Genomic DNA, 11017 nt, shown 5'->3' on the forward strand with positions numbered 1-11017 from the left:
GCAACAGAGGATCTAAATTCCCACTCAAAGTTACAGAAGGAGAGAGAACTCCCCAAAATATTCATCGACTATTGTAATTTGCAACTATGGGCCTATTGTTGTTGTTGTTGCAGTCGGATTCTGAACAACCTGTAAGTGTAACCTTTCTTTCATTCGTATGGCAAGTAAGTAGCAATTGAATTCAATTACCATCCCACTGTTTTCCATATTAACTTCTCAGAAATGCTGGTGGGGAGAAATGGGCTGTGTGTAACCGAAGCACTTCACCTTTGGTGGATAAGCAACTCATTCAGTTCCATTGCTTCGGAGACTCAGAGGAGTTGTGGAATCCAACAGATAATCGTCCGCTTAGGTTTCTCACCAATATTCAACTCAATTAATAGCAGAGAGTACCGAGGAGGGGGGGATTGCATAATATCACTAAACTTGCTCCCTATCGGGCTATACCAAAGAATTACCAACATCAGCAAAATCCCAAATTACTACATGAGGTTTGGGGGGAGAAAATGAGTAGATCATAAGCTCTTCACCAGGAAAGTAATGCCCAGACATACCATAGCCTCTGAATCTCTCATCAAAAACCTTCTGTGAGTGCAAAAACCCGACCACCCAAAGGTGGAGGCAAGGAAGAAACAGCTGATTGGATCTCCTGGTATATTAAATACAGCAAGGTTAGTATAAAAAAGCTCACAATGTGGGAAGTTCAGGTCTATAGTTCTGTCTGATTTTGTGCAGTGCCATCCAAGGCGTCAGCCCGAATGAACCGTTTGGAACAAAGATTTTTTGACCACACATACAGGATGCCGTTTAGGATCCATAACGAATGGAGGCATATGGTTAACCATATAAACTTCATTGATAGAAACCCCCCATCCGGAAAATTTGAATAAAGAACAAAAACAAGAAAACTGTCAGCAACTCACATCGGCATGGTAGCGAGCTGAGAAGTGTATTAGAAGAATTGCTTTGTTCTCGAACTTATCAGCATAATTAACTATCTGCAATAAGGAAAAGCAATCAGTTAGAAGGTCAAAGCACATATCCCAGATTGTCAGAGGTAAACAACATAATGGTTGCTGTGATCTGCCTCAAAGAATTGACCTCAGACAAATGAGTGTGTCCATAATCTCTTGCATTTTCCACAGTCATTGCATTGTCAACAAAGGTGCTCTGCGCAAAGAGGGGAAAAAAATCTTCAACAAGAAGGAAGCGCGAGTGGAGGAGCAATAGCACATTTCACAGGTCCTAATACATTCACAATAACGTCTTTATGCATTGCTCTTGAAACCCACTATTGACGGCCATAAAATACACGCTTGCATGCATATGCATACAGAAGAAAGTGATTGAGACCCTAAGCTTGCTTGGGTGACATGATTTACTGCAAAGATGGACCACAGGTTATATTCCAACCCTTTTACCAAGCACTCACCAAAGGTGCAAACAAAAAAGCAGTTGATGTCTTCAAGCAAGTAAATTCAAGTAAACCTTTTTAAAGGAACATCAAATCAATAGCATTCAAGACAACCCCAAACTCTGACAACTCATCTGCAGTGCTAAAAACTCCTCTGATGCCCACTGTTTTCATAAGAAAGGTCAATATACTCCTGCTAGAGAAAATTACTCCCTCACTTCAACTGATTTTAGTATTCCACCAGCTTCTGGGAAAAAGGGAAAAAAAGTTTTCACAATCAGCCATTTCTTTTCTTTTATGCCAAGCATTAGATCCAATGCATAGGCACCACTCCAAAAGATTTAAAGATCTGTATTGATACCTAGAACCAAGGGTTAAATTATCGCTATTGGGTATCGTATTGGAAGGGTGGTTTTAAGAGACGGATCGTATCGTATCATATCGGAGAGATGCAAGATACGCTAAAGATACATATGGAAAGGTCAAGAAACGTATGGAAATGATTATGATATTATGCAAAATACAGTTTTAAAGCATAAAACACAATAAATAAGAAATATGTAAAATATACCATGTATAAAAGTGAAAATGAAGTACGAGAGGACAAGTGCATTCAATTGATTATATATAAAGGATGAGGTTTCTTAAACATACTAATACAAAAATTTTTAGGTAACGTAGGAAGCTGGCACTATACTATATTCAACCAGTCACTTTTGCATGGATCCTACTTTTAGGTACCTTACATATACGATACGTATCAGTTAGAATCGGCTGATATGGTAGGATACTTAAAACCTTGCCTGGAAAGTTTGCAGGAAACACTCATCCAGATCAAATTTAAAGATCATTTGTCAGCAATAGCATCATATTGCTGTTAGAGTTGTTAGAATATCTTGTATAGGGGTAGTTCTGTCATTGTCTAGTTATAAGACATGACTAAGTTGTATTTTTATTTTATTGTCTTATTTCTCCTTACCTCCCTAGGGAGGCTTGTGTAATTTGGAAGACTTAATGAATGAAGCTAATATGTGTGTTGAGAATCACTCTCAACACACATAATCGATTCTCCCATTCTCTCCTTCTTCTTCTTCTTCTTCTTCTTCTTTGTAAACTTCTTCTCTTACCGATTCGATCTACCTTTGAGTTTCAACTTGGTATCGAGCCTACATCTACGGTTTGAGAGTGGTGAGCTCAGTCCTCATCTTCTCCTCTCTTTGGAACCCTATAAATGTAAAGGGGTTCCATTGGAGGCTGTATATGTGAAACCTATACTCCTTACGTCTTGGGAGTGGTATTCCCTAAGTTGGAGAGAGTTTGAGCTCTTGAAGGTGACTTGAAGCTATGGAGGAAGAGGCGGCAAGTTACCGCCGCTTGTGAAGCTTCTTCTTGGTTCTCCTTCTCTTCTCCACATCTTGGCATGAGACCTATTGGAGTTGCATCGCCTAGGGGTGTTGTTTGAGACCCCAAAGCTCTTGTTTGTTGAAAAAGAAATGGTGCCTTCTTTGCTAGATGTTTTGAAGACTTGAAACCAGGCTCTTTTTTCCGACGACCTAGGAGTGTCTCGGTTTCGATTCCGCCTTTGGCAGCTTGGATGACCTTGGAACTTGTCCCATTTGTGTCGTATGGGAGTGCTTTTTGAAGCCCTAAGAGCCTGCCCTTGAAGGTGGAGAGTCCGAGGATCATTCATTGTTTTTTCTCTTGCTACAGTGTATCGGCTACTCTGTTTTTGTCTTCTCCGAGGTCTGCTGTATTGGATGGCTGAATGTGATAGTATTACATCTTGATACACTTATTGGGTGTTATGGACTAAAGGTTCTTGGCTACTAGCGAGAATTTGGTTTGAGTTATACAAGTTTTGCTCTTCATATGCTTGCTGTTTTTAGGCTTGGCCTCGGCCTTGTGGTTTGGTTGATTTGGGACTTTTTTTTGTATTGGTCTGTCTCCTTGTTTTGGGTTGAGTATACTCCCCACTGCAAACAATTTATATTGATTGTTGAAGTATTTGCCTATTATGTCCACTTGTGTCTGGACATGATTCGAGGTCGATGGACCAATTACGCGGCAGCCCAAGTGGTGGTTTCCCAACCATGGCTTCCTTTGATAACCCCAACACCCGGATCTCGGTTGTGAAGTTGGACAATACCAACTATTTGGATTGGTCCCGTTCGTGAAGTTGTCCCTACGTAGTAGGGGAAGTAGGGTACATTCATGGGTCTATCACTCTCCGCTACTGCGATGCGAGGCTATCTCAAGTGGGAGACTGAAAACTCCCTGTCATGACTTGGCTGATCTTTTCCATGAAACCCGAGATAGGTCGGAGATTTATGAGTAAGGAGCTGCTAAAGATATTTGGGACGGTGTATCCAGAATTTTTGATAGAGTTGGAGATTCCACGAAAGTGTATCAAATTCTCCAAAAATCATTCATATGAAACAGGGTGATAGGAGTATATCGAGTACTACAACTCTGTTATTAGCTTGTGGGAGGAGTATGATCATTATACCAATCTCCAGTTGTCCAATCGAGGATCGAGGCAAAAGTCTCACAGGAGCCAAGAAAAGGAAAGGATCCTTATTTTGCTTGGTGGTCTTAACTCGAATATGAACCCTTCGCACGCAAATCTTAGGGAGGTCTCCATTTCCATCTCTGGATGATGTGTGCGATTATTTGCAAAGTGAGGAAACCCGGAGGACCACTATGGATATTGTACCCTCAATAGAGAGGTCTCTTGTTTCCAGTTCCCAAAAAAATGGAAAAGTGGGGGAAAGGCCGTGAGAGATACAAATGTGACCATTGTGGCAAGCTTGGACATACCAAGGACCGGTCTTGGGATCTTCATGGGCAGCCCCCGGGATGCGTGGTAGTTCATCTCATGCCCGTGGAGGCAAGCGAGGGGAGCTAAGGCTCATCTCTGTGACATCCGAGTCCGAGCCACCTGGACGCACTGCTCCCGATTCCCTCTCACGGGAAGATATTGCAGCCCTACGTCGGTTGATGTCTCACCTTGGAGGGTCGGCCATTGGTTCTAGCTCCGGAGGGTTGACTACTCGCCTCGGCTCTGCAGGTCTCATCGCTACCCCTACGCATCCACTTGGATCATTGACTCGGAGCCTCCGATCACATGGTGGTATGTCCCAGTACTATGATTCCTATTCCATTTGTTACGGGGACAAGGTAAGGGTTCCGATGGTTCCCTTTCCTCTGTCTCTGGTAAGGGTAATGTGCGGGTTACTCCTTCTATTTCCCTTGAGTCTGTCCTTCATGTTCCCGACTTTGCTACTAACCTATTATCGGTGAGTCACCTAACCAAATCCTTACATTGTTGTGTCACTTTCTTTCCTTCTTATTGTGTCTTTCGGGATTTGGAGACAAAGAGGGTTATTGGCGGTGGGACGAGAAAGGAGGACTCTATCTTCTTGAGCCACGACCGCTGCTCAATCTGCTAGACTTATGTTTGTGGTCGGCATGACCGGAGTGCTTTGAAGTCCGTTATGCTTTGGCATCAACGTTTGGGTCATCCCTCTTTTGTTGTTATGAGGAGACACTTACCCCACTTGTTTACTTCCTTTCCTGCATCTTATGTTTTCAAGTGTGAATCTTGTATTTTTGCTAAACATTGTCGCACATCTTATCCTTATCGTGGTAATAGATCTACGCACCTTTTTCCCTTGTTCATCCGATGTTTGGGGGCCTTCTCCTACTACTTCCTTATCCGGTTTTCGTTATTTTGTTTCATTTGTGGATGACTATTCTCGGTCTACTTGGATGTTTTGTTAAAACAAAAGAGTGATGTTTGTGATGCTTTTAAGGAGTTTTATCACTTTATCGATTACTCAATTTGGTACTCACATCAAAATTGTTAGATCGATAAGGGGGTGAGTACATGTATGGGGGGCTCCAACATTTCTTTTACGATAAGGGCATCATCCATCAACGGCTTGTGTTGACACCCCAAAGACAAAATGGGGTGGCTGAGCATAAAAACCGCCATTTTTGGAAATCACCAGAGTCTTCTCTTTGGTATGCACGTGCCTAAGACCTTCAGTCCGATGCCCTTCTTACTGCCTTTCTTATTAACCGGATGCCAAGTCCACTCCTTGGCTCCAAATCCCCTTGGCTCTTCTTTCTCTTCAATCCTCGTTTTTCCTTATCTCCACGAGTCTTTGGTTGTGTTTGTTATGTACATGTCAACAAATCAGCCCGCACTAAGCTTGATCCCAAAGCTCTCAAGTGCATCTTCTTAGGCTACTCGATTCCACTAAAGGGTATAAGTGCTACCATCCTTCTTCCCGAAGGCGATTTCTCTCCAAAGATGTCACCTTCTTTTGAGTCTATTCCTTTTTTTCTTCTTCCCTCGCCATTACATTCGGGGGAGAGTATTGATGACAGAATGCGGATGTCATTCCCTTCCTATCCCCTTTGCCTACCTCCACTTCCCCATTTCTATTTGATATTGGAAAGTACAAAGAAGTGGATGTTGTGGATGATGTTGATGTTGATGGTATTGGTGATGGTGATGCTAGCGGACAAAAGGAATACAAGGGGATAAGATTCAAAGAAGATGGTGTATTCACAAGAGGTGAATGCTTGTTGAAGGAAAAAGGGAAGCAACCATGGTACAAGCGACCCGCCAAAACCCCTCTTTGGATCCACATCCTCGGCCTCATCCTCTTGATCGGTAATCCCTCTCCTTCGAATTAGATCTTCCCATTGCTATTAGAAAGGGGAAGAGAACCCGTACTAATCCCATAGCGATTTGTTTCCTATGACTCCATTTCTCCTACAGGTGTTGCTTTTCCATCGCCCTTGAGTCTTCTTCTATTCCCAAAAATGTCACAGAGGCCTTATCCAATCCAAAATGGATGCAAGCAATGCGAGGAAATGGTGGCTCTAGAGAAGAACAATACTTGGACACTTGTTGATCTTCCCGGGGGAGAACTCGATTGGATGTAGATGGGTTTATACAATCAAGTATAGATCCGATGGTACGGTGGAAAGGTACAAAGCTCGGTTGGTTGCAAAAGGGTATAGTCGGTGTATGGCATTGACTACCAGGAGACTTTTGCCCCTGTAGCCAAGCATAACTCCATCAGGGTTCTTCTTTGATGCAGACCAATAAAGATTGGCTTGTGTACCAATTAGATGTGAAGAATGCATTTCTTCATGGAGATTTAGAGAAGTTGTGTACATGCAGCCTCTCACACTGGTTTTAAGTGTCCTCATTGAAGGGAAAGTGTGTTTGTTGAAGAAAGCTCTTTATGGCCTAAAGCAGTCTCCTAAGGCCTGGTTTGAGAGATTTAGACAAGCCATTCGAAGAATGGGTATTCCCAGTCACGCCGACCACACCTTGTTTATCGGAGAGGTAATGGTACGATTACAGCTCTCATTGTCTATGTTGATGACATTGTGGTATTGGGAATGATGTTCTTGAGATAGATAGATTGAAGTCTTATCGGCTAAACAGTTTGAGATCAAAGACCTTGGAATCTTAAAATACTTCTTGGGTATTGAGGTATCTAGATCAAGGAAAGGGATCAACATTTGCCAAAGGAAATTTGTCTTGGATCTTCCGAAAGAGACAGGGATGATGGGGTGCAAACCAGCCACTTCCCCCATTGATCCGAATCATAAACTTGGTGATGAATGTGGTTCTTCTCTTATAGATGCAAGCAAGTACCGAGGTTAGTTGGGAAACTAATCTATCTCTCCCTAACTCGACCGGACATATCTTATGCGGTTAGAGTGGTGAGTCAATTCATGCATGCTCCAGGGTGGACATCCGGATGCGTATATCGCATCATCAAATACTTGAAATCTGTCCAGAAAGGGCCTTCTATTTGCCAGGCATGACCATTTGCAGATTGAAGGCTACACGGATCTTGATTGGCTGGTTCATCTCGACAGGAGATCTACTACGGTATTGTACCTTCTTGGGTGGTAATCTAGTTACCTGGAGGAGCAAGAAACAACCGGTTGTTGCTCGATCTAGTCCGAGAGCGAGTTTAGGGCCATGGCCCATGGAGTATGTGAGCTTATATGGCTAAAACGACTTCTTCACGATTTGAGCTTTGAAGCGAAGGGCCAATGAGACTTTATTGTGACAACAAAGTCGCCATAAGCATTGCCCATAATCCGGTTCAACATGATCGAACCAAGCATATTGAGGTCGATCGTCACTTCATTAAAGAAAAGTTGGATTAGGTGCATTTGTACTCCCTTTGTGAAAACAGTGATCAAGTAGCGAGATATCTTCACCAAGGGTCTCTCTTCTAGTCTATTTAGTACTCTATTGTACAAGTGGGAATGTATGACATTTATTCTCCGACTTGAGGGGGAGTGTTAGAGTTGTTAGAATATCTTGTATAGGGGTAGTTTCTGTCATTGTCTAGTTATAAGACATGACTAAGTTGTATTTTTATTTTATTGTCTTATTTCTCCTTACCTCCCTAGGAGGCTTGTGTAATTTGGAAGACTTAATGAATGAAGCTAATATGTGTGTTGAGAATCACTCTCAACACACATAATCGATTCTCCCATTCTCTCCTTCTTCTTCTTCTTCTTCTTCTTGCTGTAAACTTCTTCTCTTACCAGATTCGATCTACCTTTGAGTTTCAACTATTGCCACATGATTGCCGCTATATGATAACGTAATGGTTTTGTCCAATACCCACATGGATTGATGATCCGAACAACCTTATAACTACCATTAGAACCATGAAAATTTCCCTACAATTGTCCCAAGACCTAGGCCTCTAGGATTTCAAATCTATCTATCTACCTTGGTCTGTCTGTCTACGCAAATAACCAAAAACCACAGTATTTTATTTCCAAGTGCCAAAAGAATAAAACTGGGAAAAAGGCAAAACAGGACAAGAACGTAATGAGCAACATTAGGGAAGCTGTACAATAAAAGAATATAACAAGGATGCAATTGAAACCTCCATTACAAGTATCCTTGCCCTCAAAGCATCAACATTGTCGGGGTCAGCTATGAAATCAGACATGGTGTCTCCCGTAAAAGCAATCTCAGGAAACGTGACAGTATATGTAATCTGCAAATATCTAGATGATTATTTTTGGGAAGGCATGTAAAATAAAAACCTTAAAGTACAAAAATAATTAGATGTTCCAGAGGGTATAAACGCAAAGACAGACCTCCACACCTGATAACTTCAAGCTCTTGATCTCATTCCCAGAAAGGCCAATATACTCCTGCTTAAGTTTATGCCTCACAGAGTAAACAACATAACCCTACCACAAATGATGGGAAATTAGCACAAACAGATGCCAATAAGAAAGAAGATTCTGTTTTTCAAAGGACTTTTATATAGAGTTCAAAAAAGATGAACAAAGTCATAAATCATCAACATTACCTGGCTTGGTATGACATGGTAAGTCTTGAATGCTCTTACTTTGAGGTCTTTCCTCAACTGAAATTCTTCCCCTGCATGGGAAAAGCTGTAAAAATTCTGACAGCAAACCAGTTCTATGCGGGGTAAGACTAACCACTTCAGAATGTAGGTAGGACTTTACCCACATTCAATCCAATTAGATTGTGCTTCAATTCAGATTGGTCCATTGCTCTGTGCACCTCAAATAGATTTTCTACATTTTCCTTTATAGCTCTTGGAACAATAATTGTAGGTGGTCTCATACTGTACAAGCCTCGAGTGGCAACATACATTGGAAGTCCTCCCTGAGACACACACACACACATGAGCACAGAACCACAGCCAACATTCCAGCAATAAAAAGTAACTTCATTAACAGATAACACTGGAATTTCCTGTGGTCATTACTGTAGCAACTAAAAAGCATTCTGACCTAATATGGCAAGATCATAAGAACCAACAATACCTATTATACTCGTAAATAACCAGAAGCAAATCAAGCTGTACGGTCCAACCCAAACCCAATAAGTTAAATAAGGATAATTATAAGAAAATGGAAGATAGTAGCAGGGGCAGAGCCAGGATTTTCTACTCCCACCTCCAGGAGGGGGCCAACACTATACTAACTCTATCACAATACTTTTCTATAGTATTAATTTACCATTAGCAATACCAAAACATAAGAATGCTTCTGATATGTGAAAATAGTAATTAATCTCGTTTTACTTGTACATACACACAGATTTCTTGATTTATATATTTTTTGGGGGAAATCTAAATGTCAGCAATCTTGGTGACAAAGTGCAGTGCACATGGATAGACAAGGCAGCTTTCCTTGTGATAGAAGATCCCAGAAACATTTCCCTGTTATTCATTCAGTTATGTACATTTGGACACAAACAATATTTAAGCACGATGACACTCCATATAACTTCCCTTTACCCAAGGCTTTATCTCATTGGATTTTCTAACTGAAATGCATCAATTTCTACAACAGTTGTGTCCTCCAGTTCAAGTGATTAAATAACAAATCTAGCCTTGATGTTGTGGAGTTATGTTGCTCATACATGGATCATTATTATTAGTAATTATTTCAACTGAGCAATAATATTATTTCCAGTCATTGGCTACCAATGGAACTAACAGTTCACTTGTGAAATAAGGAACTCTATGTCTAACAACATAGGCAAACCTCCAAGGATTCAAAGCCACTAAACTTCCAGGAATGAATGAAAAAGAATACGTTTGATCAAGAGTTCGAGTCCATCAACATAATAAACCTAATTGAAAAATACTAGCGAAAAGATCCATTCTTCAAATCAAAAGGATGGAGTGAACAAAATCAGAAAAACCACCATAGAAAAATCCTAGTGAATATTTCAATTGAACCACTAGAAATACAATTGACAACACCAATAATTGACCTTGCAATAATTACCAGAATGATTTTAATTTCGGCGAAGAGGTTCAGCCTTCAAAATAACAAATGAAGCACACAAGTTTATCACCTTAATACCTTTTTTTTTGGGGGTTAAAATCACCTTAATACCTAATAGCAAGGGATAGGTGCACGTTAACTAAATGGGGCACTGAAATTTAGCAAGACATATGGATGGATAATTACTCACTATGTGATCCATGTGACCATGCGAGATGAAGAGGAACTCCTGCGAGATGGCACGCTGGGGGCACCTGCCAATGTCAAAGGCAATCTTGAGCGAAGGGAAAATTATGCATGTCTCTTGCCCTCCAATAGATAGGCCCTCGATAGGATATCCTTCAATGTCAATACCCTTTTGCTTCTTTGAATATGGGACTGAATCAGGGTCTTCTCTAGACTTAGAGTCCCCTCTCTCCATTTCCATCAGCTTTGCTAGAGAATTGATCATCAAAAGGAAGGAGTGGATCAGAAATTGCAAAAAGATTCTCTCCATGCAAATATATGAGAGATTAAATTTCCTACTGTCTCTTTCAAGTTTACAGGAAAGAAAGAAAAAGAGATAGCTGCAGGTTCTCTCAATGATATTTTTTAACTTTTAATCCCACCATCCAGGATGGCCAGTTCAACTCATCAGTCATCCAAAATAGGTTGGTTTTAGGATAAACAGCAGAGAAGAATCGAGCCCAAGTCTATTATTAAAATGGTTGATTACCAAAAACAAATTGAGAATTTCAATAGAAATTGTTGTTTAATAGGTAAAAGATTCCA

General features: G+C 41.0%; 1 protein-coding gene across 1 annotated transcript; it reads right to left on the bottom strand.

Moving 5' to 3' along the window:
* Window positions 1-438: 438 nt before the first annotated feature.
* LOC122652387 (tRNase Z TRZ1) lies at window positions 439-10711 on the bottom strand. The gene is made up of 8 exons (XM_043846109.1): window positions 10437-10711; window positions 8951-9113; window positions 8791-8861; window positions 8573-8668; window positions 8356-8469; window positions 1102-1170; window positions 924-998; window positions 439-649 (listed from the first exon to the last, which is right to left on the bottom strand). The coding sequence occupies exons 1-8, from the start codon at window positions 10695-10697 to the stop codon at window positions 575-577; spliced, it is 924 nt and encodes a 307-aa protein (XP_043702044.1). The 5' UTR covers window positions 10698-10711; the 3' UTR covers window positions 439-574.
* Window positions 10712-11017: the final 306 nt, after the last annotated feature.

The sequence above is a fragment of the Telopea speciosissima genome, chromosome 2 (genome assembly GCF_018873765.1).
Source record: "Telopea speciosissima isolate NSW1024214 ecotype Mountain lineage chromosome 2, Tspe_v1, whole genome shotgun sequence".
In the NCBI taxonomy this organism is placed as follows: domain Eukaryota; kingdom Viridiplantae; phylum Streptophyta; class Magnoliopsida; order Proteales; family Proteaceae; genus Telopea; species Telopea speciosissima.

Coding starts and splice junctions, on each gene's coding strand:
- LOC122652387 (XM_043846109.1), bottom strand. CDS start 10,697: ATGATCAATTCTCTAGCAAAGCTGATGGAAATGGAGAGAGGGGACTCT. Junction 8,470..8,572: donor TGAAGTTATCAGGTGTGGAG/GTCTGTCTTTGC, acceptor AGATATTTGCAG/ATTACATATACTGTCACGTT. Junction 1,171..8,355: donor CAAGGATACTTGTAATGGAG/GTTTCAATTGCA, acceptor CTCTTTGCGCAG/AGCACCTTTGTTGACAATGC.